This window comes from Mauremys mutica, chromosome 11, assembly GCF_020497125.1.
Source record: "Mauremys mutica isolate MM-2020 ecotype Southern chromosome 11, ASM2049712v1, whole genome shotgun sequence".
Lineage (NCBI taxonomy): Eukaryota > Metazoa > Chordata > Testudines > Geoemydidae > Mauremys > Mauremys mutica.
The window spans coordinates 55,207,592-55,228,281 of NC_059082.1; the positions used below are offsets into that span (position 1 = coordinate 55,207,592).

Genomic DNA, 20,690 nt, shown 5'->3' on the forward strand with positions numbered 1-20,690 from the left:
TTGCTGAGTTGTGGTATGTGTTTTGCGTTAGACTCGTAATGTCTCTGTGCTCCATCAAGCCGGGTAAAGTCAGCAAAGTGATTTCTGACAGACATTAGCAATTTGTTGCATTTCCAGCAGCTCCCTTCTGTGATGGGGGTGCCTAGGCCATGCTGGTCTTGCAGCACAATTCCTGAAAGCTGAGCATTTAGATGGGAGCTTTCCTAGCTGTACCCTCAGACACACTCAGAGATAGAAATCCAAGCAAAGGAATTCCAAGCACATACTAATTACACCAGCTCCTTTTGTTCCTTGTTAGTGACTGTGGTCACCATCTGGAATCAATCTACATTCCTTAGGGATTTTCTTAAAAGTGATACTGCTTTTACACAGAGATTACTGAGGCTCAGGTCATCTCCTCTACTAACATGAACAATGGGTAGTTCGAATCACATGGCGCTCCCTTAGGGCAGAGCAGGGGCATGCTGCCTCCGAGAGACCCCTGGAAGACCCTCTATGGCTGTACCCCATTGGGACCAGCACCCACGGGCTTCAGTGGCAGATGAGAGGCGGAGATGATGAGAGGCAAGCACTGCAGCACAGTCCCTGGCCAACCTTATGGGTACCCTGCTGGAAGTTCATGCTGCAGGTCTCGCCCCCAATGTGAGTCAACAGCTACTGAAGGCTCAGACAATGGCAGGAGAGCTCCTACAGAAGATGCCACAAGGCAGCAGGTGGGGGCCGTGTGTCTGACTTCTGCCTCCTCCCACCTTTCTTGTGGATCCCTAGGATCTGGGGTGGGCAACTGGGAACCCATGTCCTCAGTCCTCGCTGTACCCAGCGGCTTCTTTCCTGGACATGCAGGATGCTCTCGGTCCCAAGCACAGGTACTTCCCCCCACAACAACAGATAAACCCTTCAAGGCTCAGTCCAGGCTGATGCTGTGCCTGCCAGAGAGTGGGAATCTCCCCTCCCTAACCCCACGGCCACCTCAGTCCACACACCCTGCAGCCCTGGCTCAAGCAGCTGCCTTTGGTATTCCCTTGGCATCCATTAGTAGAATAAGAACGGCCACACTGGGTCAGACCAATGGTCCATCAAGCCCTGTATCCTGTCTTCCGACAGTGGCTGGTGCCAGATGCTTCAGACGGAATGAACAGAATGGGACAATTATGGAGTGATACAGTCAGAGGTTTAAGGACACCTAGAGCACGGGGTTGCATCCCTGACCATCTTGGCCAGTAGCTATTGATGGACCTCTCCCTCCATGAAGTTATCTAGTTCTTTTTTTAAACCCAGTTATACTTTTAACCTTCACAACATCCCTGGCAATGCGTTCCACAGGTTGCCTGTGCATTGTGTGAAGAAATACTTCCTTATGTTTGTTTTAAACCTGCTGCCTATTAATTTCATTGGGTGACCCCTGGTACTTGTATTACATGATGGGGTAAATAACACTTCCCTATGTACTTTCTCCACACCATTCATGATTTTATAGACCTCTATCATATCCCCCCTTAGTCATCCCTTTCCCAAGATGAACAGTCCCAGGCTTCTTAATCTCTCCTATGGAAGCTGTTCCATACCCCAATTCACTTTTGTTGCCCTTCTCTGTATCTTGTCCAATTCTGATATATCTGTTTTGAGCTAGGGCAGCCAGAATTGCACACAGTATTCAAGGTGTGGACGTACCATGGATTTATATAGAATGAGAGCAGGCCATCTACACTGCATGTTCATCAGTGGTGCAGGCCAGAGCAGCTCGCTCCAGTATGGAGGTGCTAGCTATGTACATCACAAGCCTAAGCAAAAAGCCCAACCCTTAACACAGGGAGTAGAGTCAAAGACAGAGCTAAGGCCTGGAATCCCAAAGCAGTGAAGATGCCAGTTCTCTTTCTGAATAGTAGGAGAGCAGGAAGCCATAGTGCAGGCCAACACCCCCAGGAAGCAGCTAACTGCGCTTTCCCCAGAATAGCTCCAGCTCTCATTCATGGAAACGGCTTTTGGCTGCTGCGAGAATAAAATGCTCCTTCCCCGATGACGCTCTCACTCACCGCTCCCAAAATGTCTCCTATGTGCTTGTCTGCAATACGAAAGCTACAGGGCAATCCATGCATAGCGACACAGAGTATCTGGGCGGGGAAATACTGGTATCCTGGATTTTATCACATATTCATCCAGATCTGGGCAGCAGGGCAGCTACACAGGCAAGTTCAGGAAGAACCAGATGCAGGAAAACCAAGGAAAAGCTGGATGTAGCATCTAGGATAAGGTGAGAGCCCAGTGTAACTCCTCTGGGCACAGGAAAGGCTGTTTGTATTAGGGTTATTTTGCTGTTGCCAGGATGTATTGTATACTCATGCATGTTAACAGACATCTGCCAGACTTTTCAATACATTTCCTCCCGCTCCCTGCCTATAATTTCTCCAGCAGCAGCTGTGCACCCCCATCAGAACACAGACTAACTAGTTCCTGGGATGGGCTCCATCAGTTACTGGAACCTAGCCCAGTGACGTGCAGGCCATAAACTGGTAAAGCCCCATATGGAGCAGATTTAGATTGGTAAAGTCCACAGAGGCTTTCATTCTCTCATCAGAGTGATAAAGAGCATCTACAAATCCCCACTGACTAGTTATGTTTTTATGAATCTAAAGATATAATCAAGATACACAAAAGCACCAAAATTTGAGCTCATCTGAACAAAGCCATTGGCAGTTTCAGCATCCTATACCGTGACTTCTTGTTCCAAGGGACAAAATGGCAAAGCATCAAAGAATCCAATGCTGCCACTCACATGCTTACAAAGCTTCGTCTCCAGCCTCCCACTGGCCTGAGCAGCCATTGTCAACATTCTGCCTCTGAACTGACAGCAAACACTAATGTCATCAAAATACCAGCGAGCTGGAGGAACCGTACTAACTCATGAGAGTTATGGGGATGAATGTAACAAACCTACTACCGCCATTTGAGTGACTACTGTTCCTCAGTGGGAGGGACTGGGACACTTCCACTGATTCATTTAAGCTCCATAACTCTCCATACGAATATATATAATTGCTGTTAGACTGGGGAAAAAAAACAGATCCCACTGGAAGCTCAGGACCCTGCCTGGATAGAAAGTCAACATGTCAAATGCTCTCTTGTCCTTGTCCATTTAAGGAGTTACTGTGGCCAAGTCTACAGTAGGAGAACATTGCTGGTTCAACTATACCATGATAACATGCTATAGGCATAATGGTAAACTAGATCAGCAAAGCGCTCCTATTGTGGAGTAAAGCTGTACTTCTGCAGGTACGGCTCACTATAGCCTCATCCCAACCCCCTGAGCAAAACAAGCTATACCAGTAAAAGCGCCATTTTGCTGCTATAACTGTGTCCACACAAGGGGTTTTTGCAGGCACAGTGCTGTTGGTCGGGGGTGTAATCCCTGACCAACAGAACTGCGCCAGCAGAAGCCCAGAGGGTAAACACCCTTATACCGGCATAACTGACTTTTACCAGTACACCTACTTTTCACAGAGTCACAGAAATGTAGTGAAGGGTCCTCAAGAGGTCATCTAGTCCAGCCCTCTGTGCTGAGGCAGGACCCAGTAAACCTAGACCATCCCTGACAGATGTTTGTCCAACCTGTTCTTAAAAACCTCCGAAGACCTGAATTCCACAACCTCCCTTTGAAACCTATTACGCTTAATTGTCCTTAGAATTAGAAAGGTTTTCCTTTTATCTAACCTAAATCTCCCTTGCTGCAGATTAAGACAATTACTTCTTGTCCATCCTTCGGTGGACAGCACTTAACGTATTTGAAGACTGTTAACAGGTCACCCCTCAGTCTTTTCTCAAGACTAAACATGACCAGTTTTTTTAACCTTTCCTCACAGGTCAGATTTTCTAAACTTTTATCATTTTTGTTGCTTTACTCTGGATTCTCCAGTTTGTCCACATCTTTCTTAGGGCTTGGCTACACTTACAAATTTGCAGCGCTGCAGCAGGGTGTGAAAACACACCCTCTCCAGCGCTGCAAATTGCGGCGCTGCAAAGCGCCAGTGTGGTCAAAGCCCCAGCGCTGGGAGCGCGGCTCCCAGCGCTGTCCGTTATTCCTCACAGGGAGGTGGAGTACGGACAGTGCTGGGAGAGCTCTCTCCCAGCGCTGGCGCTTTGACTACACTTAGCGCTTCAAAGCGCTGCCGCGGCAGCGCTACCGCGGCAGCGCTTTGAAGTGCTAAGTGTAGCCACATCCATAAAGTGTGGTGCCCAGAGATGCACACAGTGCTCCACCTGAGGCCTCCCCAGTTACCTCCCGTGTCTTACACGTGGCATTCCTGCTAATAGATCTCACACTGATATTAGCCTTTTTTGCAACTGCATCACACTGCTAATTCATGTTCATTTTGTCCCCCAAGATTCTCTTCAGCAGTACTACCACCTAATCACTTATTCCCTATTTTCTAGTTGTGCATTAGATTTTTCCTTCCTAAACGTAGTACCTTGCACTTGTCTTGAACTTCATCTTGTTGATTTTAAATATTGGGCCCCCCTGTGTAATTTAAAGCAATTTAGGGGCTTGTGAAATTACCTTTGCTGCAGCGATCCCACGGGGCCTGCTCTGCCACTGGGGTCAGTCGGAGTGCCCTACTGTCCTGAGCCCCTCCCCAACCCAACATATGCCCTATCTGGAGGGGGCTTTGAGAGAACAGGTGACACAGGATCACCACAGCATCTTACCCCCTGCCCAACAAAGCTGCACCCCATTCTCACTGTGCCAAAAATTCCATATTGGGACTGCTATTCATCCAGTCCAACGGGACCTCCATCGTGGCCTGTGTAGCAGCACCAATACCTGGAGTAACCGCTGCCTGTTGGCAAAGGTCACCCTGGACACACTGAACTGCCTTCTCCTCCTTTTCAGCGGCACAGACACAACCAGATAGGCTAACAATGCATTTGGGGTGTTCCTAGGAATAGCTGCCTGCAGCTTAAGCAGCAGAGTGAGGGCTTGTCTACACTAGACAGTTGTCCTGCTTTTGCTGTACCGGCCTAGTTAAAGCAGTATAGGCCTCATACTGTGAGCACATTATATCAGTATAAAGGTGCTTTATTGCAGTACAGCTATTCCCATACAGGAATAGGAAGAACTTTACCAGGATAAAAGTCACCTTTACACAGCTCACTGTCCACTCTACGGTTGTTACCAGTGTAACTGTTTGGTTAAATAAATCAATCACTCCAACCAGAAATAGTTCTATAAGTGCAGTGTTCAAGGGCAGACCAGGCCTGAGAGGCTGCTGAGACAGCAAGGTGGTGACATCTCTAAGGGGGATGAGTTAAGGTTGTGTGCGAAGCAGCAACTTAACTAGGTGTCTCCTGGCTTCTTCGCACAGGAGTATGGGAATAGGAAGAGCACAGAGAACAGGAGGCACTGTTATGCAGCAACAGCCTTAACTGCACCTTAGCAAAGTTCTTTGTAAGCAATTTCCATATTGTACTTCCAGTTAGCTTAGAGAAACTGAGCATTTGTTCCCATATTGCCCAGCTCCTTGCCAGACTTTCCCGTCAGTTCAACTTCCCATGACTCTCTGCAGTTAGGGATTAGGTCATTCTAATTGTTATGAGTCACGCTGCGTCAGACACAACAAGATCACTGTATGATCATTTAATGAGATTTTTGTTGTCAGTGGAATGGCTCCAAGAAGTCCTCCCACTGCTCTCATTCAGATGCACCCTTGGGACCCTTGACACAAAGCTGAACGTTACTGAACCCATTAGTGTTTTATCATAAAAGTTTGATGCTAGGAGATGCAGGCCTGAAAGTACTTTTGACTCATTGTTTCAAGCTGACCTCTCTACACCTCAGTTTTCCTCATCATCAGTTGGAGATGATGAGACTTCCCCACCTGACAGGGAGCTAGGAACTCATCTTTCTTTGTAAAGCACATTGTCGTCTTTGGAAGGAAGGAAGGAAAGAACTCAATGAACAATAACTTCTTGTTTTTATAATAATCATCTCTTTGTTTCATTTCATCAAGCTCTCTGTCCTGGGCACTCCCCGAATTAACAGAAAAAGGAGTCTGATAACATTTTGGGAGAGTCTTTTCCTAAGATGAAAATATGCTGCACTGAAAAGTTCGTTCTATTTTTCACCTCCCTCACAGAGCCTTGATAAAGTCAGAGATTTCAACTTTGGCAAACTCCCAGACAGATACAGCCCAGACAGGTTTGGTTTATGATTGTTTCACTTCAGATGGAGATACAACATCCTCATTAGCAGTAACCACAGAGATGGTTGAGAGAGTCCAGAGTTTTCTCTGAAGAAGCTGTGACAGCTGTTCTCTCTGTACAATGTAGATAGGAAAGCCCTAGGTCTTTGCTTAGGATTCTAGTCCACTGCAGTTTGTTACATATGTTTGAAGTTTTCAGAAATCTCAATGAGGTTAGCAGAAGGGGCAAATCCTTGACAGAAAGAGCTGAGGAACAAGAAAGGGAGGAAAATCCCAGCAGGGTCATCCCTCTCCTAATTCAGAAATTGAGCCAAGATATCCTCCGGGCCACAGAAGAACACCCCAAGAGGTGCACTGTGTAATACTCTGTTTTGGAACAAGTACATGCAGCGATGGGAGACCACCTGCTTAATAAATCTTTACCATAACTCATAAGATCTAATGCCAACTCCATAAACTGCAAAAACTGGTTTGAGGAGTCTCCATCTTGGAAACTGCAGGCAGAAAACTTGCCTCTTTCTCCCCCAATTGCTCCCATTGCAGTTGGCAAAGACTGGTTCTTCTCCCCTTTCTGTAGTGTTTGTGATGCCTACCAGCTCATGCGAGTCCTGCATACATTTTGGAAAGAGAAAAAAATCCCAACGAAGACAGTCCATGCAAGTACTGATATACAAACAAATAGGTGACATGCACAACTGTTCAAAGTACCAAGGAATCAATCTGCTGTCCCACTGCATGAGAACGTTAGCTGCATTCACTGAACAGCGGAACCCATTTTAGGAAAGGAGCAGTTTGACAGATGGTATGCGCATCTCTAGACAGTGGATTGAAAAGAAGCTGGAGGGAACAGTCGAGCATGTTTGGGCTTTCCTTGATTTGGAGAAAGCAGTCAAGGTACCTAGGAGACTGTGGGTGTCTTTGCTACAATTCTTTGGGGTGCTGGAGGACCCTATCTACATGATGATGGGCTCGCATGAGGGTTCCATGACAAAAGTGCAGACACCTTTCAGCATAAGAGAGAGTTTTGAGGTGAAGGTTTGGTTCCACGAGGGATCAGCACTTAGTCCTTTACTATCCATAATTGTAATGGACTTTATAAGTAAGCAAATCCAAATGGAAGATGGTAAGGAGTTGATATATGTAGATGATACTGTGCTGCTGGCTGATAGTGAGGAAGATTTGGTCCAGGCAACTAATGCCTGGAACAAGGAACTAACAAACTATGGCTTCAAAATGGGTAAAGAAAAGGCTGAAGTCACGTGGGTGACTCACGTGGAACCAAGGCAGATGAATATTGTGATCGAAGGCCAGTGCCTAAGTCAGGTTTCTGCATTAAGTATGTTAAGGGCTGGTTAGTGGCAGCTGGAAAAGACTGATCCAGTGCCCGACTCCAGCTAGCTGGAAAAAGGGGAAGACGACGATGACAACGCTACATCAATTTGTGATGTCATATTCCCCTTCCATTATTGTCTCTGGTGGAGAAAGGGATTAGAGTAAAGAAAAAATACCCCAGTCTAACATTCTTAAGTTTTCCTTTTATGCCTTCATTTGTCTCCATTAAGAAGGAAACGCTTCTGAGAAGCCATTTGTGGTTATTATTTGGTGCTAAATTTAATAAGATGCCCAAAGTCTCTAGAGATCTTGGTTAATGCAAGAGCGTGCTGTGACGAAGTGGGACTGTTCATACTGGGGTCTGTGAATGCTGGGTTGGTGCCTCAGTGCCCCTGGCAGTTCTTAATATCTAGGTGGTGAATCAGGGTGTGTGATTGCTGCAGAGGGAGGGGCCAGTGCAACTGAAGGCCGGGCCAGTGCAACTGAAGGCCTGACCATCTGTCTCCTAGCAACTGATGGCCTGGGCCCTCGGCACCTTTCGGCTGAAGGTGTTGGAGACAAAGGGGTCAGGTGACCTCCTGGCCCGGGAAAGAAGCTGGGCAGAGAGGAGGGGCCGGAGGGGGTTGGGCAGACTGGAGCTGGCTGGGGAAAGAAGGGAAGCAGGGACAGGGCTCTGATCCCCAATGGGGGCTGTGGAGCTCCTGGGGCCCCAAGATGGACCTAACAGGGGGGATCCTGTTCTCTGTGCCTGCAAGACCTGTGTTGGACTGTGTTGCTGTCGTCTAAATAAACCTTCTGCTTTACTGGCTGGCTGAGAGTCCTGGTGAATCACAGGGAGCCCGGGGGTGCAGGGCCCTGACTCCCCCACTCTCTGTGACACGTGCTCACATAAAGGATAATTCAGAAACAAAACACTTGGTCAAAAATGAACCACGGCGGAAAGTGGGTTTCAGTGCACTCTAGCTAACAGCCTAGACACCCAAACACACTCAGGCAGCCCTTTCAAGGAAAAGACAGTGGGAGAAAGTCTGGAAATGAGCATGATATAATAATACAGAAAATGCCATATAATACATGGCACTCGTCTCCTGAAACCCTCTTCATTTCTCACCCCATCTGATCCACATGCCCTCCCCCAAACCCAACTCTGTAAATACTTATGTGATGGTCCCAGTAACAAATTCCTAGGGATGAGATTACTCCAGCCCTTTTCCAGCCGCACGGGACTAACAGAAAGGAAGCCCACCTCCTTAGTGCTCTGCTCAGACTGTGACTCCAACTGCTGGGCTCCTCACCTGGTAATCCCAACTGTGACCCCTCTCTTCACTCAGTACCAAGGTACTGCTCAGGTATACAGGGGGAGTAACTTACTTCCCATCCAGTACATGGGAGAAGCGGGGGAGGGAATGGGACTGAGTCACAACTCATTCTCTGCTCTGTTCTGCTCCTGGGGTGCTGCAGCTTACCCAGAGGAGGAAGTAAAGTTACAATTTAGCCCTGAAAGATTACTGGCAAAGGAACCCTTGAACAGAAAAAAGGAATTTGTGATCTCCTAGTAATTTACCACCATGCATCTACCACTCAGCAATGTGTCATCGCTTCCAAGGCCAGAAGGGACCATTGTAATCATCTAGTCTGACCCCCGTATAACACAGGCCACAGAACTTCCCCAAAATAATTCCTACAGCAGATCTTTTAGAAAAAATCCAACCTTGATTTAAAAATTGTCAGTTATGGAGACTTCACCACCATCCTTGGTAAATTGTTCCAATGGTTAATAACACTCACTGTTAAACATGTATGTCTTAATTCCAGTCTGCATTTGTCTAGTTTCAACATCTAGTAATTGGATCACATTATACCTTTCTCTGCCAGACTGAAGAACTGATTATTAAATCTTTGCTCCCCATATAGATACTTACAGACTAATCAAGGCATCCTTTAGCCATCTAGATTGAGCTCCTTGAGTCTATCACTATAAACCATGTTTTCTAATCATTTAATGCTTCCTTTCTAAGTAACAGGAGAAATGATGTATTAGAAATAAGGCAGCTGTGGACAGGTGGAGGGGAAATAGCCCACTGAGGCTCTTGTACATCAGAGGTGAGATTTCACTCCGAACAGTACTGAAGTGGCCAGTTAAACGACCATGTCTGATGTGACATTTCACAGCTGGCTTTTGCCAAAGGAAAAATGTGTTTTACTTTAGATCCCATGAATCACACATTATGTCATTTGCTGAGTTGATATTAATTGTTTAAAGTATTAAATGAAACAAACACTGTAATTATTCCACGAATTACATTTTCTAGATTGGGTTGTCAACCATCTCTGGGAACATAAGGCAAATGCCGAACGTGACAATGAAAAAAAATGCACACAGCTCACCAAAGAACTGTGTGTATTGTTTCTTCTGGTTTTCCACTGACCTACGGCCTATTTTTCTAGTCATGCATCTTAGCAGCTGCTTGGCTCCCAAATGTGCTTTAGCTTTAACAGTAACAAGGCCATGATGTTGAAACAGCTGAGTGGATTTAAGGTTACTGACATTTTTAGGACTCTCTTAGCAATGCTGCTTTCCCTCTAGAGCTGATCTTGAAAGTCCTACATGATCTGAGTTACATTTGTTCTGTTATTTCAGCTCTTGTTCTGTCTCCAGATACTATATTTGTATGTATTTTAGCACAGATGCAGAAGTGTGACTCGCTGTCTGCATACACATCCCTGAATCTGTCCATTCAAAGGTTGTCTACTGTGTCAATGTCAAGCACTTAGGACTCTGAATTGTTTAGGGATGGGAAAAACCTGAGCCCTGCTGAGCAAGTGTAGACTTCAAGGCAATCTTTCTGAGTGAAAATTAGCGAAACAAACATGCCCAACGACCCTCAGCCCTTGCTGGGAAATGTTACGATGCTAAAGACTGACCAACCAAGGGACTTTAATCAGGGCACATGTATCCTTCCTGCATGAGGGTGTCATACCAGAAGATGTGATACATAGGATAGTCACATAGAGACACCACCTCCAGAGGTTACATACAAGGACAAGATGGGGAGTTGGGTTGTTCAGCTTTTCCTCCAAAAAGACTGCATAAAGCAGGGGACACCGCTTACTGTTCTATTCCAAATTCAGCCACTAACTTGCTGTGCAACCCTGGGCAAGTTCCTTCCCTCCCTCTGCACCTGTTCCCCTTTCACACTTTATCTGTCTTGTTTGTCTTTGGAGCAGGGAGAACCTCAGTGTCAGTACAGCGCCCAGCACAATGGGTTCCTGCTCTTGATTGAGGCCTTTGGCTGCTGTTGTAATTCAAAGAATAACAAAACTTATAATTCCCGCAATAGCAACCCTTGCTGTTATGGGAATTACTAGTAGCATACAAAGTCATGCTCTATTGCTACAGTCCCCTAGTTATTCTATACCAATGGTCCCCAAACTTTTGGCGGGCCACACCCCCCCCCTTACCCTTGTCCATGCCCCCTGCCCCTCCCAGGGCCAGGAGTGGGGCCACAGCTCTGGGGAAGTGGGGGGGAGGGGCGTGGACAGAGTTAAGGGGACCCAGGCTGGGGCTGCAGCTGGGGCCACAGCTCAAGGTAGGGCTAGGGCTGGGAGTGGGACAGGGAATGGAGCCACAACCAGTGGCCAAGGCTGGGGGCGGAGCTGGGAGCAGAGCAGCAGCTGGGCTAGCAGCTGGATGCAGAGCCGTGCTGAGGCTGGACATGGGGTCAGGCACAGGACCGGGAGCTGGGGATGCAGCTGTGGGCCGGACTGGAGCAGAGTTGGGGGCAAGGAGAGGCTGGGTGGTGCTCTCTCCCTGCCCCCTGCGAGGGCTGGCCTAGGCCTGCCGCATCTCTGCCCCAAAGGTTCCTCTGTGCCTCCCTTGTGGGGCACACCCCCTAGTTTGGTGATCTCTGTTCTATGCATTCAGATATCAGTTTCTATGATCCCTGCTTGCCTTTGCAGAAAAAAAAGTACTGAACTCCCTGGAAATGTGCTCTGTAATGGGCTCATCTCATGAAACTCTCCTTTAGTGGGACTCATCGCCTGGAGTGCCAAATTGTGAAGTCATGTGGATTTGGCTTTCTGCATGGCTGATTTAGAGCCTGCCTGCACTGCCAGATCTATCACATGAGGAGATCACGTCAAAACACAGTTTGGTCCCATGTTCCCAGGCAAGACCAATCTAGGATATCAATGACTGAAGCTGTATCCAGTTGTAGGACGATTCTCCCATGTGGTAGAGTTGGCAATGTAGAAAGACCATACTTCATCTACCGCTCGGTGACGGATTATTTTCTCACTGCTTTTTCTTTATAGCCTGGCCACAGTGAAGGTCACAGGAAAAGCAGTACCAAGTCCTGTCATGTATCCAGGAAACCCAATAGATCTGCCCTGTGTCTTAGCTGAGCATGCACAGCCGGCAGCCTGTGATCAGGTGCCCCTCCACCCAGGTCGCTCTGTCCTGCAGCTGCTCCTGAGCCTCTCCTGCTGGCTGTGCAGAGTGGGGGGTCGGGGAGGGAGGAGGTGCTGATGTCAGGGTGTCCCTGTACCCCATCTCCGCAGAGCAGGGCAGAGGGGACAGCCTGGCTCAGGAGGACTCAGAGCTACTGAGGTCTGAACAGTGAGTGACTGAGTGTCTTAAAGAGACAGTGCACTGTCTGAGATTTCCCCAGCAGCCAGCTCTCACAGTCTCTCTCTCTCTCCCCCCCCTCCCCACTTACCCCAACTCCACAGAGCGGGGGAGGGGAGATAACAGGGCTCAGGACAGAGCAGGAGAGCTTTCAGTGAGTGTCTTAAAGAGACAGCGCATGGTGAACCTCAGAAACTTCCCCAGCAGCCAGCACACGCCCTGTCTGTGAGTCTCTCACACACACTCCCACAGTCTCTTTCACACTCACCTCCCAGCACATACTTGTATTTATTGTTCTTGTTACTTCCTGCAATACACATATAGTCTCTGTAATTTTATTCTTTCAGGGTGTGTTATTTTAGTGTTTTGACTGGTCACTGCATTTCATAATTATTATTTCTCTTACACTTTGAGTAGTGAGTTCTAAAATACCTAACCTGTCCTGGCTGGAGTAATCCCTATGGTAACTTTTAAAAAATATATATTATATCTAGGGATTTTTGTTTCTACTGGTGGCGCACACCTCTTGGTGCACATAACAAAATTTATTCCGCACATGGATGGAAAAAATTAGAGGGAACATTGATTGAGATGTGTGGTCTCTATCTATATTCCACATGTGAATACCCACATGCATCATGTGCCTGAGATCAGAGATTTCTAGCAAGTAGTGTCCATTGGTCCACGCCTGTGCAGCTGTTCTCCTTGAGCACTGAACTGAGGACATAAGGGCAGTGCAGACTCTCCAGTTCCTCTCTTACCACAAATCAGAAGAATTCAAAGCAGAGGGGATGGAGGACGAGTAGTGGAATACAGATAGGGACCACACATCTCAAAAGAACCTCCAGTTACAGATCAACAACCTCCATTTCTTCTTTGAGTGCTGGTCCCTATGTGTATTCCACATTTGGGTGACTGATAAGCAGTATTTAAACAGGAGGGGGTGGTGAGGATGCAGTTGGTATAGATACTTGTAATACTGCAGTCCCAATAGCTGCATCTGCAGAGAAGGCTTGAACTAAAACATAAAATGTTTCATGAATGTAGGGATGGAGCTTCAAGTAGCCTCTCTACAGCCCCGGAGCCCGAGCCCCGGAAAAAAATAGTGGGTGCTCAGCACCCACCAGCCATCTGCCCATCAGCTGTTCAGCAGCAGTCAGGAGGTGCTGGGGGAAGTGGGTGGAGCGGGGACAGGAAGAGGCAGAGCGAGGGCAGGGCACGCTTGGGGGAGGGGATGGAGTGGGGGCAGCAAGAGGTGGGCGAGGGTGGGGCCTTGGGGGAAGGAGTGGAGCACAGGTGGAGCACCTATCCAGACAGAAGAAAGTCGGCACCTGCGTTCACATCACAATAGGTACCTCTCACAGAGAGGTGCTGCCCAAGTGGCTTGTGCTCTAGTGGAATGGGCTCTCACCCCAGCCAGGGGAGGAATCCGCACTAATTGGTAACACAGAATGATGCAGCTGAAGATCCACTTAGATAGTCTCCAAGCAGATAATACCTGTCTTTGCTACCACTCTGCTATAGCAACAATTAACCCTGGGGATTTTCTATCCATTTTGTCCTTTGCAAGTAGAATGCCAGAGCTCATCTGACATCCAGAGAGTGAAGTCTCCTTTCCTCACTGGAAACAGGAGGTTTTGGGAAGAAGATTGATTTATGTATAACTCAGAAATTATTTTTGGGATGAATTGCAGGTGAAGGGAAACCTCCTTATGAAAAATAGTGTAAGACAGATCAGCCATGAGTGTTCTCGGTTCACTCTCCTACTGGCATAACCATTCAGAATTTTGATTTGCAAATAAAAATGTTTAATTGCCAAAGGTCAAGAATGGGTCTCCATCTTTTGTTTTTATTGGGGACTAGGAAGCCTGGGCAATAAAAGTTTCCCATGGTGTTGAGGTGGCATTTGTTCTATGGCCCCTCATTAGAGGAGAGAATCTGCCTCCTGATAGAAAATCTACTTGAAAAGTCCAAGATCTTCAATAATTGGCAGTGGTCCCTGAAGAGGAGTCAAGAGCTCTCTAGAGTCTCTGCAGCAGATGATTTCTAGTACCCACTTGTCTGGTGTAATTGCCCTCCAGTTGTGTATGAAGACTGAGGTAGCCACCAAAGACTGGGGGGGACAGTAATGGATGACACCAATAGGTGTAGGCAGTGCCTACTCATCCCATCAAAAAAAACCAACAACACTTAGATGATGGATGGGTTGAATAGTTGCAGTTCTGGTAGAATCTGATAGTATCTAGGCCTCTGCACCCTCTGGCTTTTGTGTGGTGGGTCAAATGAGTGCTGGTGCAGAATGGTTGAGGAGGCAGTCTTGGCTTGTATATCTGTTGATGAGGTTTTCTGTTCAGGACTGGGATGTAAATGTGCAGGGAGTGGAGGGTTGTTCTAGAGTCTTTCAAGGAGCATTGAGACGTGTCAGTTTTCTTGTTAAATAGATTAGATTAATCGAAAGCCATGTCCTCTGTGGTGTTCTGAACCTTCCTGGGCAGGGCTGTCCTTAGGCATACGCAGCATACGCCGCTGCATAGGGCACCCAAAAATTTGGGGAACCACCGGGACAGCAGGTAAGAGCGGGTCGGCTCCCGCACACCCAGCGCATGCTGCAGTCTCTTTAGGCAGGGGCCGTATTCCTAGAGCCAAATGTGCCAGCGCTGGGCATTCTGCATGAGGGACAGGGTACGAGAGTCTCTGCGGGGAACTGTGACTCTCCGCCACCATCAGGGGGGCCAGGTGGCTTGGTATCCTTTGCTGCCTCGTCCCTCCCCCACCACCCCGGGCTGCGACCCCAGGATGCTGCAGCATCTGCTGTGTACAAACCTCAATGTGTGTCAGCAATGGTGGGGGGGTTATTCTGGGGCTCCGCAGGCGGGGTGGTGGCTGTGCCCCAAGTCGGGCATAAGGGCACCAGTTTAGTACTGCGTAGGGCCCCATAAATCCAAAGGACGGCTTTAGACAAGGATTTCAGCCTGTTAAAGGTAAACGTAGGCTCTAAGGACCGTGTTATACCTCTTGTTTTACATATAACCATTTCTGTTTCCATTATCCTTTCTCAGTATCTCTTAAATCTTTATCTTTGACAAACTTACAATTGTTTCACTATAAATAATCTCTGTGCTATGGTGTCCTACAGACCCGGAGCCTGAGCTGTACCAATGAAACTGTGTGCTTATACTATTCCTTTGGGAATAGCAAATCTGGAAATTATTGACAGCATCCAGTGACAGGGGCTGAACACTACAGGGGGATGCTCAGAGGAGCTCAGGGACTGAGGTACATCCAGTGTTAACTTGCAAGGCAAAGCAGGGGCTGGTAGAGCCCTGAGGAATTTGTTTGGGTGACTAACAGACTAGGGGGTGTCAGGGACCTGACACAGTGTTTAGCACAAACAAGTCTCTCTCTCACGGAGTCAAGGGGGGAGGTAACAGTGACTCACAGCTCTGGACACCCCAAGAAAGAATCACAACTATTTCTGCACCAATGCCGGATGTCTGTCACAGCACAATGACATCAGTGTGGTTTCAAGGGGACAGATTTCCTAAATGTAAACAGGTCCTTGGAAGCTACTACAGGGGCAAAGCAATCTGTATCAACAGACTCTGCTTAGCTGTTCTTTACATGTACTGACATGTATCTGTATAAATGCTTCACCAACCTACCTGATGCTCTCAGCTCCAATACAAGACTCAGCTGCACAATGGAAGAGCAGCCCACAAGGGGCAACTCTCCTGTAGGGCTACTGAGGAGGACAAGTTTTTATCTTAAAACAAAAACAATCCAGTGAATATATGAACAGACCACACACAGAGATCAGCCCTTCTAATAAGCCTGAACACAGGTATCTGAGGAAAAGCTGCCGACAGAGCCAATTTCTATCATGTCAAGGGACTCAATTTAAGCACAAAAGATGGTGGTTGTTTTTTTAACAGGAGATTATTATTTACAATATTTCAAGATGTATAAATCCCATCCCGTCTGAGGAAGCTATCTGCCTTTTATTATCTGGACAGATTCAACAGAGACATCTTAATGAAATTCACATGTGCTGGTTCAACACAGTCCAGACTCCTCCATTCAGGAACACAAGATTCCTCCTGGAACAGCCACAGGAGATATACTAGTTCTTCCCTATGGTTTTAACCTGACACTGATTGGCTAGGCTCCAAAGACTGACATTTGGAGATTCATAGTCACTTGTACTACAAACATTTGCTTCCTGCTTAGGAAAATGCCAAGTGATTTTTTTATTTATTTTTTTAAAAAATACCTCCTTTGCACAGATGCAAAACCATTAAAAAATATCATCTGAAAATTCCAAAATAAAATAAATAGTTCCTCTAAGAATAGCCTATTGCAATATTAGGATGTCTTTAGTAACCCATAACTTTATTCCAAGCAAACTGCACAGGAAGTGAGACAAAGTAGGACTGAAAGAAAGTCATTCTGCACGTCAGTGAATAAGACAGTGGCAGCTTGGAAGGATATTTTCAGATAAGTTTCAATACAACTTGAAGTCCTTCACATCAACTGCAGTCCCAGCTCTCCTGATGAGGGCTTCCTAATATTATCACCACAGTGCAGGAAGTTTACTTCAGTCAATCTGTAGTGATTCTTCCCAAATAAGCAGCTTTCAGATGCCTTATTAATTTTTGTGTGCATAAATTGTTTAGAAGTCTGAGAGTTTAATTATCTTTAAAAACAACAATGAAACAAGTTTGAAGTTCTTCAAAAACAACAGAGAGTTTTCTTTTAAGGTAAATCAAGGCACAGACTCTGAAATTTCACAGTCATTTTCCAACAGCGGTAACCCCTCATGATTTGGGCAGGAGACACCAAATTTTCCCATCATTCCACCAGATACGAGGACTTGTTATAGCCCATACGGCTAGCTTGCCTTTATTATATTCACTGCCTTGCCTTCATTATATTCTGCCTATATTCAGCAGTAAATATAAGGAACCTACAGGCCTGTATCCTGTAAGACATTGGCTTCAGCAGTTAGCATAAGACTTGAGGCCTAGGAACTTTGGCACAGATCAATGATCTAATGGTCAACCCTAAGTTTTGGGGAACTGGAAATAAGAGTGAGAGAGGGAATTTTGTCCATAATGACATCAGCCAACCACAGGAATATGAGCTAACACCAGCTTTTGGATAGAATGTCCACAAATATCTGACCACAAGAGTGCCATGGCAACGGATTGACCTACATGATAATAAGTTGAGATCATTAATATGCTAACCTATAGGAGAATGACACACCAACTTTGGTAGGTGAGGAAATACAAATAAGGAAGAGGGGAGAAACCCCAACGCATTAGACATAGTGGTGTTAGTGTAACATATTATAAAAGCTGTATCCCAGCCTGTATGCGGGAGGAGAGAGAGAGAGATGTAGCCCTTGAGAGGTGTCAGAATAATGGCCACTAGTGATGATGAGGAAGGTGATGGCTAACATTTCAGGTTGTTTTGCAAGGGATGATGTGAATATATGGATATTCAATGTACATTCTGTATTCTTTCTATCTACCTTACTGAGTTAGAGTGTTTGTGACTGTGCTAAATGTATTAATAAGTTATTGTAAATGTAGAAGAGTTCTGCCTGCCCGCCTAGCCAGTGGGATGGCTTGAAGTTAACGGCTAAAACAACATGACTAAATGGGTTTTAGTTACCTGCGCATTATCGAACCGTTCTACGGTGGCAAAGCGGAAATTGAGTGACAAGAGGCTGCTAAAAATGTCAGGTGCTAGGCCAACATGGAAAAGGACAACCCTCACAGTGTGTACTTACAATTGTAGGTTGCTGGCGAGGGAAGAAACGTTAAGCCATCTGATGGAGGAGAAGAAAAGGATAAGATGCGATATCCTTGGTGTCAGCGAAACCCGACGAAAGAAGGAGTTGGAAGTCACCTGGAAGGATGGAAGCGCTGTGAGGCTCGGAAAGGGAGATGGATCTAGAAATGTTGGAGAAGTCAGATTTATCATCAGTAAGGATTGGTCTTTGAAAGTCATATCATGCCAGCTAATATCATCACGTATTGCTGTGTTGCAACTTCAGATGGAGCCAAAAGCTACACTCAAGGTCATCCAGGCCCACGCTCCCACAAATGCAAGTGAGGACGAAGAAGTGGAAGAATTCTACCGAGAGCTCGAAAGAGCCCTTGCGCAAAAGTCCACTTACACTGTCACAATGGGAGATTTTAACACCAATGTCAGGTGAGGGAAAGCTGGTGAAAAGTTCATAGGAAGATACGGCAGTGGCGAAAGGAATGAAAGAGGCGAAAGGCTGGTAGCGATGGCAGAAACGAAAGAACTGTACATGGCAAACACCTGGTATAAAAAGAAGACCACAAGAAGGTGGACGTGGATCGCGCCAAATGCAAAGAGCAAGAATGAAATCAACTATATTTTAGTCAATAAAAGGGCGCATCGTTCAAGACGTCTCTGTGGTGCAGCCTTTCAACGCTGACAGTGACCATAACCTGCTTAGAGCGAAGTTGATTTTTGACGAAGCGGTGGAAAAGAAGGCGTTACAGATGGCAAATAGGAACAGCAGCCAAATACATTTGATGAAACAAAGCTGAAGAAAGCGATTTCTGGGTTTGACTGGAGCCAGACAGAAAAGTGTGATGAGGACTATAGCATTTTTGCTGACAAGCTGAGACATTGCATAAAAGCAGCTGAAAAGCATTGAAGAACAAGGACGGAGAGACAGTAAAATCGACAGAGCAGGGATGGAGAAGGTCTGCAAGGACTTCTATACTGAACTGTTCAAATCAAGAATCAACGTCCCTCTCCCAATGCTCCAAGAGTCAGAAGAACGCATCCCCCCCAATAATCATCAGTGAAGTCCGAAGCGTACTACACCAGATGGAGAAGGGAAAAGCTCCAGGAAAATATGGAATAACGTCAGAAATGATTTCTGCAAGAGGCGAAAGACTTTGGAAGGCCCTCGCTTTAAGATTCAGTTGATATCTTGAAGAAGGAAAAATACCATCAAGCTGGAAGGAGTCGAATACCATCTTGTTGCACAAGAAGGGCGATCGAGAAAATCTTAAGAACTACCGCCCTATATGCCTGCTCTCTCACATCTACAAGCTCTTTACAAAGCTGATAACGAACCAATTCTCACAGAGCCTGGATGAACAACAGCCGAGAGAGCAGGCAGGGTTTCAAAGAAATTTCAGCACAATCGACCATATATTTACCCTTAGCCAGCTCCTAGAAAGAGCAAGGGAATACAAACTCCCGTTGTGCATTGCTTTCGTCGACTATGAAAAGGCCTTCGATAGCATCGAGTTCAACGCAATATTAAAAGGTGCTCACAGAGCAAGGCATTAACACGCAGTACATCAGTTTGTTGAAGGAAGCGAATACTGGATGTACAACAGACATTACTCTCCTCGAAAATCCCCTCCGCATCCCAATTGAGAAAGGCGTAAAGCAATTTCACCGCTTGCCTCAAAATGGTTATGAACAAGATCAATTGGAGGAGTGGTGTCAACGTAAACGGAGAATGATTATCTCATCTCAGATTCGCGGACAACATTGTACTAATTGCCGAAAGCACCAACCAACTGCAGAACATGCTACAAAGACTCGACAAGAAAAGCAGTCAGGTCGGCCTGAAAATGAACCGCTGCAAAACTAAATACATGTGATCAGACGTCTTACAAAAAGGCTGAATAACGGTAACAGGAGAAGAAATGGAAGAAGTGGAACAGTACATATATTTGAGCCAAGAAGTTAATATGCACCAAGATCTGAACAGAGAACTCTCGCGAAGGAGTCGAGCAGGATGGTGTGCATTTAATTCCATCAAGGATGTCCTCAAAGGAAAAATCGACAAGACCACACATACAAATATCTTCAATTCAACAGTGCTGCCGGGCATGCTGTATGGCAGTGAAACGTGGACACTGACAAAGGGAGAAGAGCAGCAGCTGTTGGTAGCTGAAAGGGCAATGGAACAAGCTATGTTGGGAATTTCCCTTATGGATTGCATCCCAAATGAAATGATCAGAGAACGCAGCAGTGTGAAAGATATTGATCTGGAAAGCAGATATAACAAGATGCGATGGGCGGGCCACACAGCACGGCTCACGGACAATAGGTGGACCGCAATCATTCCCAAGAAGATGGGAAGATGACACTGTTAAATGTCTCAGACCAATGTGGAGAAGAAAGGCAAGAATGCGAGAAGAATGGCGGATGTGTTGTGATCAGCGCAGTTTTAACGACAGCTGAAGACCGATCGATCCACGTGATCCAGGTCACAGAAGAGTTCCTATAATGTGAGTGTTGCAACTGTGCACATCGTGGTTCCCAAATATACAGTAATTTTAATAATACGGAGCCTGATCTTGGGACAAGAACCTGTCAACCCTCAAAGTGATAACTGAGAATTCTTAATTAATCAATATAATTAATACATAATCTATAGATCAGGCTACATTGTGTCCTCGAAAGAGTGTAAACAAATTTACCAAGAACCACCATTGGTGCTGTCTAGCACAAAGGTTGCACATATGAGG

General features: G+C 46.3%; 2 protein-coding genes across 4 annotated transcripts in view; one reads left to right on the forward strand and one right to left on the reverse strand.

Moving 5' to 3' along the window:
- NPRL3 (NPR3 like, GATOR1 complex subunit) overlaps positions 1-7,969 on the forward strand; it is a 115,432-nt gene extending 107,463 nt beyond the window's left edge. Inside the window, exon 15 of the mRNA XM_044978988.1 lies at positions 6,129-7,969. Within this exon, the coding sequence (XP_044834923.1) occupies positions 6,129-6,285 (157 nt within the window). The 3' untranslated portion in view covers positions 6,286-7,969. The remainder of the gene's footprint in view (positions 1-6,128) is intronic.
- Positions 1-20,690, reverse strand: part of MPG (N-methylpurine DNA glycosylase) — a 53,004-nt gene that overhangs the window by 12,804 nt on the left and 19,510 nt on the right. The window lies entirely within an intron of this gene.